Source organism: Gracilinanus agilis, chromosome 3, assembly GCF_016433145.1.
Source record: "Gracilinanus agilis isolate LMUSP501 chromosome 3, AgileGrace, whole genome shotgun sequence".
NCBI lineage: Eukaryota > Metazoa > Chordata > Mammalia > Didelphimorphia > Didelphidae > Gracilinanus > Gracilinanus agilis.
The window spans coordinates 66,960,331-66,982,400 of record NC_058132.1 but is presented as its reverse complement, the minus strand read 5'-3'; the positions used below and the strand labels follow the sequence as shown (position 1 = coordinate 66,982,400).

Sequence of the window (22,070 nt, the reverse complement as noted above, 5' to 3'; positions counted from 1 at the left end):
AAACACAAATGCAAGAACTGTAGCCCCACCCCCTGCCCTTTTCTCGCGGGTGCCCCTAGCCTGGGAGCCGGATTAACCGGCTAGGCTGGCATTTCTAAACTGGAAACAGAAAGATGCACCCAAGAGGAAGGCTCTCTCCCACGCTTTCCCAAGAGATAGGAAAGCTTTGGGCTGGCTGGTGACTTGAATTGCCTGTAATGGTCTTTCATCTTCTATCAGCTTTCCATATTCCCAGAGTCCCTGAAGCCTAAAACTGACTAGTCCCACACATTCCATTCTCAATTGGGGGTGTAAACTGAGGTTTTATTTTTTTTTTTACTGGAGGATATTGGTGGGGTTGATGTAAGCCAAATGCTTTACTCTGAGAATCATACTCTTTATTTCACTCAATAGATATCTAAAACTCATATCCAAACCAAAATTCATTTTCTTTCCCCTATACCCTCTCTTCTTCATTGATATTGTTATATTAGTAACAATATTAGAAACAATGTTAGTAATTATATTAATAACATTTATATTAGTTGAAGAATCATCATACTGTCACAACCTCAGAGCCATTTTCTTTACTTCAGAAAGCCAATCTCTTGTCAAAGCTTGTCATTTTTTTAAACCCTTACTTCCCATTTTAGAATCAATACTGTGTATTGGTTCTCAGGCAGAAGAGTGGTAAGGCCTAGGCAAATGGGGGTTAAGTGACTTGCCCAGGGTCACACAGTTAGAAAGTGTCTTGAGGTTATATTCAAGCCCAGGACCTCCTATTTCTAGACCTGGCTTTCTATCCACTGAGCCACCCAGCTGCCCAAAGGTTTTGTTTTTTTTCCAAGGCTGACAGTTCCATGAATTCTGCACCGGCTATCACTTGTCCCTGCCTGGGATGCTCTGCCTCCTCACCTCTGTATCTTGGATGCCCTGGCCACCTTAAAGATTCAGCTCAAATCCCCTTGTTCAGGCTTTTCCCAGCCAACTCCCTGCACCTTCCGCTGAAATTACCTTCCATATCCTGTTCATATAGTTATTTGGATGTGGTCCCCACTACTGAAATACGACTCCCTGAGGAACTCCCATAGCTTAGGTCAGTGCCTGACATATAACAGATGCCTAATAAATGCTGATCCACTGAGGCGCATGTACTTTATAACATCTCAGGTAGGTGATTCCAGTATTGTCCTCATTTTGGAGATGTCGAAACTAAGGCTTGCCAGGAGTGACACAAGAAGTGTTGGAGTCAGTTATCCAACTCAACTCTTCTGAAGACTAGGTTCTTCCCATTACAATCAGGTGCAGCAATATGAGAAACAGTGACAAAGTTTTTAACAGAGACACCAAGCACAGGTTCATTATAATTTTGTCACATTTATTTTTTGAAAAAATAATTTGGATTCCATGGTTTCAGTGGGGGTTTAATTCCTCATTGTTTAACTGGTTATAGGCTGTTAGCAACTTTATAATTGAGATTATTTTAAGCAAAGAACACTTTCACAGATGTAGGGATCTTCCAACCCTGGAAGAGGGGCCAGGAACAAGGTTGTCTGGGTTTTACAGATGAAGAAACAAGGGCTCAAGTAATAGACCTACTGTTATTGAACCTTTGAGACCATCTAGGGCCAACTCTCTCAGCACTTTGCCCAAGGTCAGCAAGTTACTGAAAGGCAAAGCCAGGCTGAACCACAGCCTGAGACTCCTAATCTAGTGTTCTCACTTACCTTGCCCCGCTAGGCGGCTTGCAGCTTCCTTCTTATATATCATTCAGTCAGTCCTGAAGCCACCTAGCAGCCACTTTACCAGATTCCCTGTCCCAACCTCCCCCAGGTTGAAGAGTCCAAAGATAATTTTGTCAAGCCAGTACCAAAGACCAGACACTCAAGGCTGATAATTCCTAAGCCATCAGGCCAGACCAAAAAGAGCAGAAAGCCTGAGAATGTATCTATTATACAATGGATCTCTCTCAACCCTCCCTATCCCAGTTTTCATGTAGTGGGTCCTCTAGGAACAGGGAGATAAGTAGAATTGATCATTTTCTCCCCATCTGCTGAAGAGAACCATTCAATATAGGATCTCCTAATCTCTTTCTGAATGGCTAGTCTGGATGTCCCCAAAGCTTTATGAGGGGCCTAGGCATTATAAGTTGGTGATGGGAGAGAAGAGCTTAAGCAGATCAAAGATGGGTCATAACGCGCTTTGAGATATATCAACTGGCCTGAAGTTCTCTTGATGAGTTTAGCAACTCTACTGGAGTCAAGTTTAGCTCAAAGGCTCTGACCTCTTTTGGTTGCCCACATGGATTAAGTATTATACACAAAAGCAGTGACTCAGTTTCCTCCTCTGGAAAATGAAAGGACTGGACTAGATCTAAGGACATCTAAGGTCCTTTCTAGCTCTAAATGTTGATCTCTTCCATGGCTTGTGACCTCTAACTCACTCCTGCTTAGCCAAATATTTCAGAATAAAAATGGCAAGGATCAGATAGACACAGTACTTTATGATCTCTAAACCATCCTCTTAACATCCCTGGGAGGTAGATGGGATAAATATGATAATCTCCATGTTGGGAGTAGGGAAAACAGAGTTAAGGAGAAAAAACAGCTCAGGATGTGGATTCAGTGGACCTGGATTCAAATCCCAACTCTACTAATGACTAGTAAGGCAACAGACTTCTCTGGGATTCAGTCCCCACTCTGTGAAATGAGGGGATTAGATGATGCCTTCCAGTTCTAAATGACCAGGTCCCATGAAAAACGAGGCCCAGAAAAGTAAAGTGACTTGCCTCAAAACTGAGCCAATACTCTTTATCTAGATCTTCTGACCTAAGTTTAGTGCTTCCTGTAGTAGTGCCCAGGTTCCACGTAAGCAAAGAGGGACAGGCAGGCACAGCAGTACCAGCAATGGGTTAACGGGGCCCTTAGATAGAATTCACTTCATGGAGGATTCATTTTTTAAGGAATACCAATCCTAGGATTGTCTGCAAAGGTCATCCGAGGCCAAAGGACTCAGAGGATTGATCCTCTTATATTCCAGGATTTCTAGGGACACAGAACCCTCCCTTCCCTCTGCTCTCACTGAGAACTTCACCCCCATATGGAGCAAAGAAGAGAACAGATCCATTCCTTAAAAAAAACAAAACCCAACCCTCAAAATTTATTCAAAGTGTTAATTAAAAGATCTTACTCTCCCTGACCAAAATACTCTAAACACTTAAAAAAAAAATCAAACTATTTTCTGAGCTATTGTACAAATGAATGTTCCCTTCCTCAAGGAACCCTCCCCCCACCTCCTTACATTTTCATATTTTTATAAATTAGTTTATAAAAAAAGGTAATTTTCCTTCCCAGAAAAACACGATTGCCATTCACAGTGTTTGGAATTTGGCTGCAAGATGTCAGACTAGTCTGTGGCAGACAGTGGAAGAGAGTTGCTTAGGCCATGCTGGGTTGTGGGAACTGCCGCTCAATTCTTGGTCAGTTGGGTCTGCCTTGTCTTTGCCTCCGTGGCCTGGAAACTCACTGTCCTGGAGGAAGCTGTGAGCCAGAGGGGAGTGGCTAGGTCTGCATCCTGAGCCCAGCCCTCCACCCCTGTAGTTTCTTCCTTGTCCTGGCCAGACCTCTTCCTAGGGGAGCTGGGCTGAGAAACCTGTTTGAAGTTCTGGGGAACAACATCAACCCAGTTCCCTTCTGGGAAGTGGGTATGCCTCATCCTTAACTTACAGCACCAGATGGATGGGGAAGGGCCAGGGAGATAGTGGATACTGAGGATTGAAGAGTAGGGGAACAAAGCCAGCTGTTCAGTGAATGTTCAGATGACTTTAAAGGGGGAAAGGCAATGTGGGAGACAGGGCCTATGAAGGCTCCAACCACATTCGTCCAATAAGCATCAACCCAGAGCCAGAGGAAGGCGAGGATGAGGGGGCTTGAAGGTGGATGAGGATCAGACAGACAATAGAGCAGCAGCTCTGGGGTGGGAAAAACCCATTCAATCATTCATCCCTTGCATATTTCAATGCAATCCCTTCATCCAGATGTTTCCAAGATGATTCTCTAGAGGAGCCAAGATTCAATTTCTGCTGCAGGAGGGGGCAGGTAGAGGTTTGCAGATGGAGGTTTTCTGCTGACAACTGAAGGAATCATATCTTTCCCATGGAGAGGAGGGGAGGGAAAACAGACAGTTTCATTAAGGGTTTCATCAACTCTGCTCCTTGTTTCTGACCAGTAAGACTGTGTGCTGCCCCCCACTGGACACTGAGAGAACCACCCGGTTCTCCAGCTGTTTGCCTGCCATCACCACTGGGCTCCAGGCATCCTCATCGTCTCCTGTGGCCAGCTGGTAGTTGGTACCCATGCCCCAGGCAAACGCACGGCCTGCGAGAGGGGAGAGGAAAAAAGAAAGGCGTGATGAGTACCTTGTCTCCTCCTCCAAATTCCCACCCAAAACTCACTCCCATATTGATTAGGCCCAAGACACCAGTCCTACCACACACGTGGTCTCACCCTGAGAGTGAATGCACTCATGGCACAAGACATCTTGCAGAACTCCAGGAGGTCCCCGTGGACCAGTCTGTCCCCTCCCCACTCCCTCTGGTTTCAGTGCCGTATCACACAGGCTACCAAATAAGGCCTGTGCTATGTTTCCTCTATGAGCCTCCAGTCTAGTCCTGGCTCTCCAGCCTTCCTCTCCTCCTTGATAAGGACCACTGGGGCCCACCAGGCCGGCCTCGTCTTGTTCCCTGACAACACCAAGGGCTGTCTCTGCCTCTTTTCTATCTTTGTTTTTATCCTCCTCTAAGGGCCCAAGTCTTAGAGCAGAAAGAAACGCACAGGCTTTCTAGACCAGCACTTACTTCTTTGAAAAGCAAACAATGTCTGAGGCCATCTTACTGGCACAGCATTTTTATGGGGGGCAGTGGGCAGGTTCTAGACGGCATGCGAAGATACAATACAGGCACGTAGCTGCACTTTCAGCTAGGGGTGCGTCCCTGGCTTTGGACCTGTTGCTGATCCCATCCCTTCCTCAACTGTGGCACTGCCAACACTTGGGACAGGATACCAGGAAGAATGGAGAGGCCCAATAGAAAAGGCTGATGTGCTCACATATAAAGTCTCCTCGTGTGCTCTAACTAGTCTTCATCATTTCCCCCGTCTTTCCAACATCTCATTTTAGAGATGGGCATTCAGGGAGAACCAGGTCAGTTCTAGACTATCCACCCCACAGTGGCCTTATGCCTCTGGGACGCTTGTATCTCACAATCCTCACCTGGATTCACAAACTGCTCTGCACCTGTGGTTTCATAGATGTTTGGGCCTTATGTTCCTTAAGGGCAGGGATTGGATTCTGATGATATCTTCCACCCCCAGTCAGCAGGAAGGTTTGCTTCGTGACTAACAGATTACCCTCCACTCACCATCCTTGGCTACGGCATAGCCAACCGAGGCACCGCAGGCCACTGATGAGATGACAGGCATCTTTTGAATGAGTGTTGGACTGCTCTTCTCCTCGACTCCTACCCCAAGTCCCAGGCGCCCATACTCAGCCCTGCCCAGGCTGTACACTTTACCTGCCATCGGGAAAGAATCATGTGGCGGCAAGAAGCATATGCCAACACCTCTGGACCCTGCTCCCCCTCACCCCAACTTGTCCCTTCCTAGGGCTCAGGTCTCTGTATCATGTGGTCCCAGAGTCCTGCCAAAGGAATTAGCAGGATTAGAGAGACTGGCACCTGCCTCCTTTAGGAGAATGGTCACACAGAAGAAGGAACCCAGAGGAAAGAAGGAACAATTCAGCACCTTTGGTGGGAATCTGCTGTCCTAAAGGGAAATGAAGAGCATTTCAAAGCTGAGAGAGCCCCAAGGAATCATTTCCTATACATTGCTCAGCTTTTTCATATGCGGGACAGTGGAGAAGTTTCAGGAGGAAGGGCAAAGGAAGGAGAGATTACCCCACCCCATCCTTGTACTTTTATCTCCAGCACCTAGCACAAAGCCTGGCACATAGGAAGTGGCTAATAAATACTTGCTGGCTGGTTGATTGACCTTGCAAACCCACAAACTAACTCTTTGATCGACAGGGAGCCCTCCAGAGCAGCTCACCTTCTGAGTCCAGACAAACTGTGTGATGTTGCCCTCCAGAGAAGCCCACCCAGGACTTTGTGGAGTTCTTGAATGATGTCAGGCTCTGGGGAGCAAAGCAAGGCTCTGTGCTTGGAATACCTGAGGAGAAACCCCAAAGAGACAATCAGACAGGAGGCTTTTGTGGCCCCTCTTCCCATCTTCCCTAGGGACCCTTAGAGCATACAGTTATTCCCTCCTTCTGGTGGGTCTACAAGGCCAGTATGCAGAGCAACTATAGACAAACTGGGCACACTGAGAAGAGCTCCACCAGGAAGAGAAAACTAACCTAACAGTGAGACATGGTTCACAGCTTAGAGTGGGAAGCCCAGCATCTAATTTCTATAGCAGGGATTCTTAACTTCTGTTGTGTTAAAGACGTCTTTGGTAGTATCTGGTGAAGCCTACAGATCCACTCTCAGAGAGTGCTATGTTCTATATTCTGGGCGCTGACTGGCTCAGTGACTTTAGGGTAAATAAGAGTGTGGAAAAGGTTTACAGGAGAGGAGGAAGGGTTTATAAAGACTCAAAACACATATAAATAATAAAATAAATATGCCACTACTTTGTGGATTTTTACCTAGCACAGGGGTCTCTGGAACGTTACTCTCATGATAGGTGAGGGAGCACTGTAGTTATATAGGAGAAGAAATCCAAGTTCATGGACCTCAGGTCTATTCTATAGGGGTCTCATAGAAAGAAGGATGAAGGCTCTTTCCCAATACCCATTTTGTCCTTTGACCCCTGAATCCTGCCAGATTTTCTTTCTCTTAATACTTCTACTTTTTGATGGTCCCTCTTCCCTGTGTCCAAAGACTTGAGCCTTGTTTCCAGAAAGGATAGTGACCTTAGAGACACATCCTGTCTGACATTAACTGATCCCACAAAAACACTCATTAGATGAAACATTATCAGGGCCAGTGAATTCTATGAAAATAATGTTATAAAGAGAGATGCAGCTAAAATCCACACTATCAAGCATAAAATATAGGACTGCATCAATTTCTTGTATTTGAAACATTTTCTTATTGATATACTAATAAGGAAGCCTGTATTACCTTATTGCAAATTTGGTTTTTAAAAACTATTTCAATAGAGGCATTTCAATAGAAATTGTTTTCTCTATAGAACCCAAAGTATTTTATTTTATACATCTAAACACATTATTCTGAGGAAGGGTTCACTGGTTTCTCCAGTCTGCCAAAGTAAGAGGGGGAGGACTTTAACACAAAAATGGTTGAGAAGCTATAGAGTTAGCCTCTTGTCAGCTGTGGCCATTGGAAATCCCCAGGTTGGCTTTGTTTCCTAGCTGAGTTACTTAGCCTAGGCTCCTTCCCTGTGTGTTCAGCCTGAGAGCTCAGAAAGACAAACCATGCTGGATGTTTGCATGAGCCCAAACAGTCTAGGGAAGATGGACTAACTACATTCCTAACAGGAGCCAACCCAGCACTATGTGAAGCAATATGTACTGTAGAAAGAACCCTGGCCTGGGCATAAGAGGATTTGAATCCAAATCCTATTTCTGATAGAGCTAGCTATAAGAGTAGGCAAGTCGCACAAACTCCAAGGGTCTCAATTTCCTTATTAGTAAAATGAGGAGGCTCTGTAGTCCCTTCCAGCTCTCTGCAGGATGACTCTATGATTCCAACCTGTTACCTCCTACAGGATGTCATAGAGAGAGACAGTGGTCCTATGTGGGGCTTTGAGGAAGGAGGGAGAAGGTCCCTGAGCAGAAAACAATCCTCAGATAAGCAATGGGCAGACCAGTGGATGTCTCGTCACCTGGGCAAGAGACCCACTCCCGTGAAGGACCCTTGGACTTACCAAGCTGATGATAATTAGAGAGGCCAAAGCCATAAACATGGCCCTCACGGCTGACAGCAAAGGTGAAATAGGCACCACAGAAGGCATCCTGGAAGAGGACAGAGCCCCGCTGGCCTTTAGACTTCAGGAGCACACACTGGGGGATCAGCAGTCTCTCTAGATTGAGACACAGAGGAAGCAGAATATGGAGGACAAGTGGAAGACTATGAAGAAGGGGAGAAAATGTATGGGTGTGGGGAGGGCAAATACAGATGCGGCACTCAACCCCTTCTTTGGCCATCCTTGGAGTATCCTGCTAAATACTCTACAGTAAAACTTAGGGACCACAACCCTTCCCTAACCTATTGAGGTTTAGCCCTGTGAACTACAGATTAGTCAATTTAGCCCAGATGTTTACATTATAACCTAGCACTTCAGCTAGGCATAATCCCCAAAGGCCCAGTGCACTGGGCCAAAGGATGCTTGATTATTATGAAGCAGACCTAGTTTGTTCCAAGCCTCTACTTAATTCATTCCCATGGCTCATCCCAAAGAACACAAAAGGATGTTGAAGGGATGTAGGGGAAATACCCAGCTACGGCAGTCAGGAGAACTCTTCCAGAATCTTTGGGGTCCAAGGGAAAAGGCAGGACTCAGCCTTGCCAACAGGACCAACTTTGCCTGCAATAAAGAAATGGCCCAAGTCACTTACCAAGTCCTTTCCGGCCCCCACGGTTGGCAAAGAACTCAGGTACCCGGCCCAGCTGGCCCTGCTCCCCACAGCCTGATGTGTACAGGTTGCCATCTACTGTCAGCATCACCAGATGGTCATTGCCTAGGGGAGAAAGGAGGAAAGCTTGGGGATCCCAGGCAGCCTAGCCTCTGCACAGTGAAGTCACCAGGTAATGGTCAAGGTATCAACTGGGGAAGGCTCTTTTTACTAGTCTGAGATGCACATTTTAGCTTAACATACAAACCTACCACTAATTTCCCATATGACCCTGGGCAAGTCCTTTCCCTTTCTCTTCCATCTGTAAAATGAGCACAATGGGCTCAATGATCTCCAATGTTCCTCCCAGCTCTGACATTCTATGTTCTAAGTCCCTATGAACATTCTATAGTCCTACAAATTCTTGGCCCCAGTACATTCCTCAGTCCAATAAATTCTCAATCTTGCTGGAGGACCATACGCCATTGATAATTCTGCACTTACCTGATGCCACCTTTATCACAGGTGCCTCAAGCTGGACTTGTACAGGGACCATGCTTTTCTTCATGGGTTCCAGGAGGCCAATGACTCCATTATTGTCCTATAGGTGGGGGATGGGAGATGATGGGCTATTTTTTCAACTCCTGCTCCTTCCTTCTCCACTAGGCTCTCTCCTTGGGACTGACTTCATCCATGCCAGCCTCCTGGACCCACACCCATAATGGCCCACACTCAGAGTCTGAAGCAACCCTCTCTCTTCTGCTTGCCCTATATCTCCCTCTTCCTTTCCTCCCTTGTTAAATTCTAGCTTTGGATGCCAATTTCTCAGGCCAACCATTCTGGAGAACAATTCAGAACAATATTAGAAGGGTAGCTAGGTAGCTCAGAGAACTGAGAGCCAGACCCAAAGATGGGAGATTCTGGGTTCAAATCTGATCTCAGACACTTCCCAGTTGTATGACCCTGGGCAAGTCACTTGACCCCCCCCACCCCCCCACTGCCCAGCCCTTACCATTCTTCTGCCTTGGAACCGATACACAGTATTGTATATTGTGGTATACACAATAAGGTGGAAGATAAGGGTTTTATTAAAAAAGAAAAAAAATAGAAAGTTCTACCCTAGAAATTGTGCCTACTTTTTAGTCCAGCAGTCCCATAATGGGAATTTATTTTTCATATACTGTATTAATTCCCATATATTAGGGAAAACTACTATGTATTCCTTTGTCTGGGATTTGGGTCAGAGATATCATCTAGTCTGCTGCTTTTTGCATTTTCTTTATCCTTGGGAATCCCAAGGACATGTCTGAGGGTGATGGACCACCTCTTAAATAGCTATCAGCAATTAAAGATGTCTTGGAATGTTCAAGGGAGGGGATGAATAAGCTCCCCAAAATGAAGATAGATACCTAGGACAGGAGTTTTCATTTGTCTTATGATGGTTGAGAGAATCATTTGAGCACAATTAAGGATGTTTTGACCAGTCAGTTAATACATTCTTTTTAAGTTAAGAAAAATGAGTTTCTGGAGTGTAAGGAAGGGATTTGTGCAAGGGGGATGGAACAAAAGGAGCCAGAAGAAGGCAGCTGGTGACAGTTACTGACAGTTGAGGGGAAAGAGAATTCTGGGAGATTCTCCGGAGGAAAGAGGAGGAGGAGGAGAAAGTTCCAGTGGAAGACTGGAAGGAGAGAGGAGGAGGACATCCCAGCTCGGATCCAGTCCTGAGGACTTCCTGAAGATCTTTCTTTGGAAATTGAAACTCTGATTCCCTGATCAAAGCCATTCATCGCATCTCAGCCATCAAGCCTTCAACCATAAAGTCAGCTAAGTTTTTGGACTCCATTTTGGGAGCAATCTTAGTCTCCTTCTCCCATTACCCAATCTTGCTGAGAGACCCCCCTTTCATTCAAATTTACAATTACAGAAAAGGATGGAAATAGAAACAGAACGAGAAGAGGGGAGGGGAGAAGCTTTGAAGTGGGAACCATTGAGTTTCCCACTATGGACCCCATAGAAATAGGGAAGAGGGGGGCAGCTGGGTAGCTCAGTGGAGTGAGAGTCAGGCCTAGAGACAGGAGGTCCTAGGTTCAAACCCGGCCTCAGCCACTTCCCAGCTGTGTGACCCTGGGCAAGTCACTTGACCCCCATTGCCCACCCTTACCAATCTTCCACCTATGAGACAATACACCGAAGTACAAGGGTTTAAAAAAAATAGAAATAGGGAAGAGGGCACCCCAAAATCCCTCTGCCCTTCACCCCTTCCCCCAATCCCTGAATAGCAAACAATAAAAGCCATTCATCGGTCAGATAGCATTCCAGAGTGCCTGAGAGACAACGAGGGAGAGGGGAACCACAGCTTGGTCTGGCTGCCTCCATCTTGAAGCTGGACCACCCGCTGTGAATTTAACTGATTGGGGAGAGGTTTGTGTGAACGCTGTCCTTATTCAGGATTGGATTGGGGTACCACATACCTCCTCTTATAGGGAAGCCTCCCCCCTACTCCTGTGGGGTGGCACAACCATCCAGGTCACCCAGTTTCAGGGTGACACCCTCTTAAAGTCTCCCAGTGTATATTCGGCCCCAGGGGAGAGCTGGAAGAGAGACTCACCATACAGACTTTCTCTTTGTCTCCCCTCTATCATAACATTGGTTACTGGCTTCTTTATTATTACAGAAGATAATTTTAATTGGTATACCATGAATGGGTGGAGAGCAGTTCATCTTTACAGAATACCTTAAGGTTTGCCAAGAGCTTTACAGACACCTCATCTAATCATTGTAACTACTCAAGAGGTAGGTGTGAAGCAAGAATCTACCCTGACTATACCAGTCCAGCTCACCATACACATCACACAATGCTCCCATATACTCCAAGGGAGTTCTATTCAGAAACTCTCTCGGTACAAATACTGACAACAGCATTATTTGTGGCAGGGAAAAACAAAGTAGAAACAACACAGGAGGCCAGGGGTTGGGAAAGATTGCTCCAACAGTGGCAGAGAATAAGTGTGTGAGGACAATGGTATGTTATTGTGCCACTGGAAATGGATTACTATGAAGAATTCAATGAAATGAAGGGAAACTTGTGATACACAGTGAAGTAAGATGAACCAGGAGAACAATTTATATCAAAGTATTAAAAAAGCAGCAGTGCAGCCAGTACCAGATTAATATGTAAATGGGAAATGTTTAACAAAATAAATAAAAATTATTATATAATGTTAATTTCTAAATCAATATACAACCCAGAGAGATCTTTTTCTATTTGAATTTGACACTACTGATTTACACAATAACTCCAATAATGTAAAGGAAACATTCATTTGGATATCTTATGATCTTGGGACAGGTCCAATGTAGTCAAAAGAACACTGGCCTATATAAAATCAGGAGAGCTGGCTTCTAGCCCAGTTCTTTCACTAATTTGGGACATGACTTTGGGTCACGTGTCAATCACTTTCCCTCTTTAGAGTTCAGATTCTTCAATTACAAAATAAAGAGCTGGGACGAGAACATCATCTTACTACCACCTACGCATAATACCTCACACCTCCCCAGACCTGCCATTCTTCCCAGGACCCCAGATAGTAGTGGCCTTACCCGGAAGGAGCCCCAGAGGAAAACTCGACCATCCTCAGTGAGTGCAGCGGTGTGGCTGTCTCCTGCTGAAACCTGCACCACCTTCTCTGACAGATCCACTCTCCCCGGGAGAGTTTCTGAGCCTTCTACACTGGTGTCCCTCCCAAGGGCACCCTCATCGTTGCAGCCAAAGGTGTAGACCTGTACCCGGAACACAAACCCAGTTGTCAACCTCAGACAGTGACTCTATGCCATGGGCTGGGTGTCTGCTCTGATGTATTCTGTGGCAATGGCCAAGATAGTCTGGCTCAGACACCAGCTGGGCCTATTGGCTCAATATAGCTACAGTCAGGGACCTCAGTCACCATCTGCTCTGACTACAGAGTGGGAGGGAGGTGGGCCACCCTGCATTACTTCATTTACACCATCAACACCCCTTGCTTATTTCCCTGAATACTCACTTGACCACTCTTGCCCAGACACACAGTATGCATCCCTCCAGCCTCAGCCTGCACGATGCCTTCAGGCATGGGAACCAGGGCAGGCCGCTTCCGCTCTATCACTTCTTCGCCAAGGCCCAGCTGGCCCACATCCCCCTGGCCCAGGGTCAGCACCAAGCCTGCTTCTGTTCGGTGAGACCTGTGGAAGACTGGAGCCCCAGGACACAAGGGAGGAGAGGAAAAAAAGAGGAAATGCTAAGGACAAGAGAGAGTTTGCTTAGGGAGCAAGGGGGTACGCAAACTCCTGAACCAGAGCCCTTTCAGAAAAGCAGTTCTCAACAGAAGGAAGCCAAACAAGCCCAAGGTCATTTCTATTTGAGTTTGGAAGAGATGAAATTATAGACAATGATGTGGAAGCCAGCACACTAGAATCCTACTTACTAGTTTTCATTATTTTGGGGAGGCTTTATTTTCCTAATTGTTAGTCTTGTCTTAGGTTAAAATGGTCTGAGATTCTTTTACAATCCAGAGATCAAGGGTGTGGGAGGGGGCCAAAGCCACAAAGCAGAAAACCAAAAGTCAACTATAGTTCAGGAGAATGGAAGGTGTGGCAAGGTCCAAAGTCCAGGCCTGAGGAGTATTGCTGGGAGTCAAAGGAATTGAGGAGAGCAAAGGTATGGAGGCGGGAAATCAGGAGGGTGGCCCTAACCCTGTGCTCAGCAGAGGGAGCTCAGAGCCTACATTGGACACCACCACATAAACTGTCAAATGTGGCTAAAAGCTTCCATGGGCTGACTAGGAACCTAACTCCTCTCATAACCCCGAAATTGTTATGATCCTCTTTCTCTTCCAAGTCACTCCCTAGTCTGGGAGCACATAAGAGCTGAAGGGATATGCCCATCTCAAGTGATCTTGGAGAAGCAAAGGAGTGAGATTCAGGGGAAGAATATCATGACCTCTAGACCTAAAAGTTAGAAAACCTCCCTCCGATAGTCCTGCCTCCATCACGTGTGACCTTCAGCAAGTTGCTGTCTCATTTACCCTCAGCAGCTTCATTTGTAAAATGAGATAAAAAATGCTTGCACTGCCTCCTTGGAAGCACAGAATTTTGCCAGTGGTTTCATAAAGACTTCATCTCCAAGGTGTGCTGTTCATTACCATCCCAACCAGTTACACCCTCTGTCATTTGCTATGTCTGGAACCAGGCAGGCCTGGGCATGGGACAGGACAGATAGCTGGAACTGGAGAGAGGAAGGACAAAGGCAGAGCAGCAGATGTCATCTCTCTCCCCCTAACCCCAGAAGGTAGGGATCAGTTGGGCTGTATTCTGGAAGGAGTGAGGCCAGGCGAGGAGCGGGCAGGGCAGGGATGAGCATCAGGAAGTTACAGCTCTTACTTGTGTTTGGTGGGTTGGCGTCTGCCCCAGCATTAGGAAAGAACAGACAACAGTCTGAGTTTATCAGCTGCTGAGAGGCCTGACACCCCAGGGACAGCATTCCTTGTTCTTTCCCTTCTCCCCTTCCCTAAGGACAAAGCCCCGGTACTTACAGAACCAACCCAATGTGCCTCACACTGGACTATCCCAGCCCCACCGCCCTCATCCCATTCACCACCTCCTACCACTCTCCCTTACAAACCTGGGGAAAGAGAGGCAGAGTTAAAAAAAAAAAAAAGGAATAAGAGATAGGCAAATATGGTGTGTGTAGTACAATGAAGAAATGCCCCACTTTAGGTATCCTCATTAGTCTCAGCTTCCTCCATGCTCTGAGAGAAACAGTGAAGCAAAGTGACTGAGGGGACTAGGGTTCTAGTCCTCACATTGCTATCAACAATTGGTGACATTGGCAAAGCCATAGTCCTTCTGTGATCTTTAGTTTTTTCATCTGTACAATGAGGGAATTGGTTCAGGATGGTTTCTAAGGCCCTATTTTGTGTTTAAAGCCCTCCAGTCCTGACTTTCTTTGTTCTAAGACCCCTCCCAGCTCTAACATTCTCGGTTCTAAGATCTTTCCCAGCTTGGACATTCTGTGTTCTAGGGCCCTCCCACCTCTGATATTTTATATATGTGTGGCATCCTCACTCAAGTAGAATATTAAGCAACTTAAGGGTAAGATTGTTCTCTTTTTGTCTTTGTCTCCCTAGCACAAGACATGGCAGTAGGCAGTTAATAAAAGCTCATTCTATTGAATTACCTTTTACTTTTTTGCTTTCAGTCGTGACATTTTCTGTTGGAGAATTTCTCTTGTTCAAGCGTTTGGCTGGCATGTTGGAGACCTGAAGAAAAAAAACAAACAACCAAGGCCTAATTTTAATCACTGGCCCGGGGCAGGGAGACCCAGGATGTCCAATTTACAAGGGATTCTTGGTGTTTAGGAGCAAAAAGAAGGGATTGAACAGCTTGTAAGAAAAGATGGGGAATGAAGGCAAGCCTGTCAATGTCCATCTCTTAGAGTGGGCATCAACAAAATGGCGATAGCCATGACAACTGGCTGGACACCTCAATATGGAGAAGAGCACAAACAGTGGGAAGACATACATGGTAATCCACAGTCACCGGAGTTGTGTGCTGGTCCAACCATTCTGGAGAAAACAGTAGAAATTATGGTGGAAAAGTGACCCAACAAAGGAGAGGAACAAAGAGGTTCTTAGAAGAACTGGAAATGCCAACAACCCCATAAAAAAAATGCTTTGAACCACTAATAATAATAGAAATACAAATCAAAACAACACTAAAATTTCTTCTTACACTTGGGAAATTGGCAGAGAACAAATGACAGCCAATAGCTAATGCTGGAAGGGCTAGGGTAGGACAGGGACTGTGAGTAGAGCTGTGGATTGGTCCAACTATTCTGGAAAGGAATTTGGAATGATGCAGGTCTTCCTGCTCCACAGGCAACTATGAGGTGCAGCACAGTAGCTTAAAAAAAAATGTATGGAATACTACTATACTGTAGGAAATGATAAGCAGATTGACTTTAGAAGAACATGGAAAGACTTGCATGAAATAATGCAGAATGAATCAAGCAGAATCAAGAAAATGTCATAAATAATAATAGCAACATTGTTCAAAGAGTAACTGAATGGCTAAGAATCTGAGTAACAAATCAACTATGAAGGACTTTATTTTTTAAACCCTCACCTTCTGTCTTAGAATGATACTAAGTATCTGTTCCAAGGCAGCAGAGAGGTAAGGGTGAGGCAATGGGAGTTAAGTGACTTGCCCAGGGTCACACAAGCTAAGAAGTATCTGAGGCCTAATTTGAACCCCAAACCTCCCATTTCCAGGCCTGGCTCCTTTTCTACTGAGCATCTATCTAGCTGTTCCTCAAAAGGACTGAAGAAGGAAAATGCAATCCACTTCCAGAGAAAGAAATATACACAGATGTATCCACTGTATAAGTTTCACATATATATCTACACTAATGTTGGCACTTTCTTCTGTGGGGTTGGGAGGGATGGAGGGAGACAGCTTGAAACTCAAAATATAAGGAATATATAATATGAGGAAAAATAAAACTTAGGTGAGTTGACTGATGTTGGATGAAGTAAACAGAACCAAGAGAATGCTGTATAATAACCTCTACAACAGACAAAAACAACCAGAAAAGACATCAGAACCAACACCAGTGCAATGACCAATTCTGACTCCAGAGAACTGATCATGACTGAGACCTCACCACACTGGGTGGTGGCAGAAGTAGTGGACTACAGACTTGGCATATGGTACACTCTGTTAGACATGGTCAATGTTTAGGTTTGCTTTGCTTAATGATGTTTTTTTCCTTACAAGGAAGGAGGAAGGGGATATTGAGAAGAGACAATAATGTCAAAAACCAGAATAATCACTCAAAATATTTTTGAATCAAGGCTATTCACTATGCAATACTGTCTTTCTCCATCACAATATTAATTTCCATGCTGACAGTGCTTTAAGGTTTATAAAACAATTTCCTTACAACAACCCAAGCAAAAATTATCCTCCTCTTATAGATGAGAAAACTTAGGCTCTGAGGTGCATGGAGACTTGGTCACAGAGCTAAAGAGCAACTCAAATGAGTTGGACTCTAGAATAATCAGACTCCAAAAGAGTATATTTAACATCCTATCCAACCTTCCACAGACCAAGTCAGCTACCCTTCCATCTGCTGGAGCAGCTGGACCTTGAAGCAGTTAATCTACCCATCTTTGGAACTCTAGCCCCGAGGTTCAGCTGTCTAGCTTGGAGAATGAGAACTAGCTCATCTTGCCCACTCTCTCTTGCCAGTCCCAGGCACTGCTTGCTATCCCAATGAACTGTACCCTGGTCTACTGCTGCCATTTTTAAGCTCTCTCTACCTCCTGCTCTGGGCACAATCAAATCAATACTATCATCATTAATTCTGGAAAGAGTTTATCCTGTAAATCAATTCACCTTTTAAGATCACTTCCATTATGGAGTTTCCCTCCATTAGAAAGTAAGGTCCTTGAGGGCAGGGACTATCCCACTTTTCTAGGCCTTTACCAAAGTGCTTAATAAATGGCCCCTCTACTTCCTTTCTTCTTTCTTTCCTCCCCATTTCCTCATTCTTCTTCTTAGGCCCCACTTGACTCATGGGCTATTTTCTCCTTACCCATTAAGTCTAAAAAGTAGAGAATAAAGAAAGGACTCTAGCCAACCTTATTCTCTCTCCTCTGTACTCATCTGTAATACATAATTAATAAGAATATTCACATGACACTTACTATGTGCTAGTTACTGTGCTAAGTACTTTACAAAAAGCTCATTTGATGCTTACAGAAACAAACCATGGGAGGTAGGTGCTTATTTATCCCCATTTTATAGTTGAGGAAACTGAGCCAGAGAGGTTAAGTGACTTGACTAAGATCTCACAGCTACCCGAGGCCACATTTGAAGTCAGGTCTTCTTTACTCCAAGCCTGGCACTCTATCTATCCTCTACCTAATAGCTAGTTAATTAGAACTTTGTTATATACAGATCTTGTTGGCTGGTAGCTCTATATGTCAATCAATAAGAATTATGTGCCAGGTAGTGTGCTAAGCACCAGGAGTACAAAGATAGGCGAAAGCCAGTCCTTGCCCTCAAGGAGCTCATGAACTAATTGGGAAGACAATATTGGGGAGGAATAGGCATCTCCCACATGAATATAGTAAAAAATGGAAGGGAATCTCAGAGAGCTCTCTCAGGAATGTGAAGGGGAAGAAAGGGGCTGGGGAAAACCTCTGGCTGAAGGGAGAATTTGAGCTGGGTCCTGAAGGAGACCAGGGAAGTCAGGAGGCTGAAGTGAGAGGGGGGAGTGTCCCAGGCAAGTTAGTGGGAAATAAAGTATTGTATTTGAGAAGCACCAAGAAAGCCAGTGTCTCCAGCCTGTAGAGATCCAGAAAAGAGTGATATGTAGAGACTGGAAAGGTAGAAAGGGACAGGTTGTAAAGGGATTTAAATGGCCAAAGAAAAGATTTTATGTTTGATCCTAGAGATAATGGAGCCACTGAATTTTTTGGAATAGGTGGAAAGAGTAACACAGGAGACTTCATTTTGACAACTGAGTAGATGTGGAGAAAGAATTGGAGACCAATGAGAAGACTATTGCAATAGTCCAGGAGAAAGGTAATAAGAGCCTACACCAGGGCAGTAGCTGTAGAGAAGGGACACATAGGATAGACTTGAATCAGGTGGACAAGATTTGGCAACAGGTTGGATATGTGGGGTCAGAGCAAATGAAGAGTCAAGGATAATAAGTACAAAGCTCTCAGCCTGAGCAAATGAAAGAGCAGAGCCTTTCACAGTCATAGGGAAGTTTAAAAGAAGGGAAGGTTTGGGATAAAGATAATGAGATCTCTTTTGGACATGTTGAATAAGGTGACAGTTCAAATTCCCCCTTCTTTCTTCCCATAGACACTCACTCCTGAGACATCTCTCTGAGATTACTCCATTTCTACTATATGAGACATCCAGTTTGAAGTACCCCAAAGGTAATTGATGAAGATAGACTACAACTCAGGAACTAGGACTGGATATGTTAATCTGGGAATCATTCTCTGTTCTAAGGTTTCTCCTCACTTTAACATTGAATGCTCTAAGGTCTCTTTCAACTTTGACATTCATTAAATGGGCACTTAACAAGTTCCAGGCACTGTGCTAGGTACTGAATATACAAAGAGAAAAACAAAACCACTCCTCCCCTCAGAGTTAATAATTACCTCAGATAATCCTACTTCCAAGATAACATTTCAGGTTACTCTCATCCCTCCCCTTGGCTCTCTTGGTTTAAAGCCAAGAGAAATGAATAGTGAATGTGTATATATACACACATGCTTTCAGGTGAAAGGCCTCATACTTTACACACTACTGTGTCATAAGTCTAGCTGTGTGATCCTGGGTAAGTCATTTAATCCTAATGGCCTCAGTTTCCTCATTTGTAAAATGAGAAGGAAATGGCAAACTACTCCAGAATCTTTGCCAAGAAAATCCCAAAAAGGGTCAGGAAGAGTCTAACGGGGCTGAAACACTGAACAATAACAGACAGCAAAGGAGGATTTCAAAGACGGACAGCCATAGGGGTCAATGACCCAAAAAAAGCTAAGATACTAGAAAATGGGCTTAGACCAATTTAAACACAAGAAACTCAATGGGGTTAAATTAATCACATTCCTGCAAGGGAAAGCAACAACTAGGATCCGAATAAAGATATCTTTGATAAGTATCTTACAGAAATACTTATACTTAAGGTAATCAAGGGAAACAATGGGGTTAAATAGATTATATTACTACATCAGGAGATAACAAAGATACTGCAGGTACTTAAAGTACTTAGGATAGCTAAGGCACTATAGATATTCAAGAACTTTATCACTACAAGGGTAGAGACTAGGAACATTAGTAGAGAGCAAGGGAACAAGTTTAATATGATGGGATGATATTAAAAAATCAAGGGATGAGAGGAATACACTAGGTAAAGAGAAAAGAATTAGTTGGGGGTAAATTGTCTCACCGAGGAGCATAAAAATCAAAACAGTGGAGGGGAAGATGGAGGGATAGCAGGCAACACTTGAACCTTACTCTCATTGGAATTGGCTTAAAGCAGGAATAATATTCACACTCCACTAGCTATAGAAACCTATCTTAACCTATAGGGAAATAAGAGGAGGAAGAATAAGAAGATGACAGCTAAAAAGGAAGAGGATGAATTCTGGGAGGCAGGAATCAGAAGCAAAAACACTTATGGCCAAAGAAAGGCTGAAAGAAGAGGAAGAGAAATGCAACATTTTAAATGGAAGTATGACCTTAATACTGAAGTCAAACCTGACTAAAATCCACTGAACAAATGTTACGAGACCCTCAAAGATTCCTTGTCCTCCTCCTATATAAAATGAGGTAGGACTAGATGGTTTTTAAGGCCCCTTCCAGCTCTAAAGGCTGTTGTTCTGATCTTTCTCCCTGATGCAATGAGCAATGGATAAACAACAGAGGGTTGTCTTTGCAGGACTGCTCTGCTTCATGCTAGACAAGTGGTCCAGCTCAATCAAGCAATGGCTATTTCCTGGGCACATATTTTGGGTCTGTCCCATCTGCCTGAATGCCCCTTCCTCAAGCACTCTCACCCCATAGACCTCTGAGTCTAGCTCTGGTCCCATCCACCACTGTCAAAAAAGCAATTTTCCTTCCCATTCCTCCAAAGGATGATAGTCAACGAGGTTTCCAGGCCTATCTCTGTGACCTTGGGTAAGTCCCCTCCTGTCCTCAGAGGAAGTTGGACCAGATGTCCTCTGAGGGCCTTTCAGAGAGGCAGAAAAATGAACAACTGTTCTCTTGCAAAACTCTACACACTATCATTTAGAAGGAAATCACTGTAAACTGACAATCTCCAGCTGTTTGGTCCCAAAAGACCCATCTTTTCCCCACCTCCCAGCAAGTCCAAAGCTGAAATGAACAACCTCTTTGTGTGAAAAGTGCCCTTGGGGAGGGATATGGTTGAGAAACTTTTAGAAGCCCTTATAATAGAGCTCTGCAGAGGTCACGAAAGCCAGACAACTGGGCAGTGCCCAAGACTAAAAGTTCAGAGGACTCAAAATTAACTACCACAATGGTCCAGCCCTTCCATTTCTTGTAACTACACTTCACCACCTGGATTGTCGACCTTAGGGTTCACTTGCATGCAGAAGCTTCAGAGCTGGAAAAGGCCCCAACCTGCTCCCTTTACAAGGAAAGAAACTGAGGCTGTTAAGGGATTTGCCCAAAGAGAAAAACCTAAAGGCCCAGGGCTCCCGTCTCTTCCCGGCCATGATGCTATATTTCCGGATTCTATATCCACCAGGCTTTAATCCAAAAAGAAAACTATCTGGTCACAACTCCCACGAGATCGTGGGATGTTCTAGCAGCATCTGTGTCTACCTCCTTTGGAAGAGATCTCAGGTCTTAACCAAAGGAAAGACCTATACCTTCGCTAAAGCAGGAGTGCAAAGATACGAGTACTAAGGGCTGTGCCCGCTGCTGCTAGCAGGCCGGACAGTCTGACCCTCCCTCTAGCGTCCACTCCCCATTCAATAACCCGCTTCCCGCGACTCGGAGAAGCAGAAATTTGAAATTTCCCGCCTGCCCGGCGCAAGCGCTCAAAGGAAGGACCGGAGAGGACAAGCTGGGAGAGAACACAAGGGGACTCCCAGGCCCGGGGAAAGGGGTGCCCTCGGGGCCAGTTCCCACCTGATGGTCAGGGGCGACCCGAGAATTTTCCCAGGGACGTTCCAAGCCGGGCGCACGCGCCTCTCTCGGGTCGGGAACTGGGGGAGGGGGGGACGTAGGGGAAGGGGCCAGGAGCACATTCGCACACGCCTCCCGAGAACGCGCGGGACAGGCTGCGCGCGCGCGCACGAGGCGCCTCCAGTCTCGGGAAGCCACTGCTGGGGGAGGGGGTGTGCACACGCGGACACCGCTTCCTTCTCTAGCGGGCTTCACGTGGGGCCGCGCGGCGCTGAACTCAGCCGCCACTGCCAGGCGCCAACTCTCCGCCCGCCCGCCACGCGGCCGGCAGAAGCCGGGCCTGTAGCCGTATCCGCCCGGCCCGCCGGTTCGGGCCTACAACCTAGGTGTCTCGGGGTGTTTTACCTCAGTCCAGGTGGGCCAAACGGAACTCCCCTACTCTCCAGACCGGGCCGCGAACTGCTCTCGCGCATGCGCTCTGCAGAGGCTCCGCTGTTGGGGGCGGGAGCGAGACTGAGGAAACCAGCGACGCCTGCTGGCTACCTCAGGAAGCACCAACTGATTTCAGTTGAACGAGTTTATGGAGGATCCTCGTCCCCAGCAAGGCAGGAAATTCACACTGTATGACCCTGAGCAAGTCATTTAACTTCTATTTGGCCCAGTTTCCTCAACTGCAGAATGGGGATAAGAACAGCACCTGCTTCCCAAGAATGTGTAGAGAACCAAATGATCCAGCTCTTAGCACA

General features: G+C 45.5%; 1 protein-coding gene across 1 annotated transcript; it reads right to left on the bottom strand.

The window, feature by feature from the left end:
• Positions 1–2,893: 2,893 nt before the first annotated feature.
• On the bottom strand, positions 2,894–21,784 carry RCC1 (regulator of chromosome condensation 1). The gene is made up of 10 exons (XM_044671392.1): positions 21,730–21,784; positions 14,822–14,903; positions 12,651–12,838; positions 12,211–12,390; positions 9,115–9,211; positions 8,614–8,736; positions 7,923–8,078; positions 6,081–6,200; positions 5,396–5,548; positions 2,894–4,355 (listed from the first exon to the last, which is right to left on the bottom strand). The coding sequence occupies exons 2-10, from the start codon at positions 14,892–14,894 to the stop codon at positions 4,180–4,182; spliced, it is 1,266 nt and encodes a 421-aa protein (XP_044527327.1). The 5' UTR covers positions 14,895–14,903; positions 21,730–21,784; the 3' UTR covers positions 2,894–4,179.
• Positions 21,785–22,070: the final 286 nt, after the last annotated feature.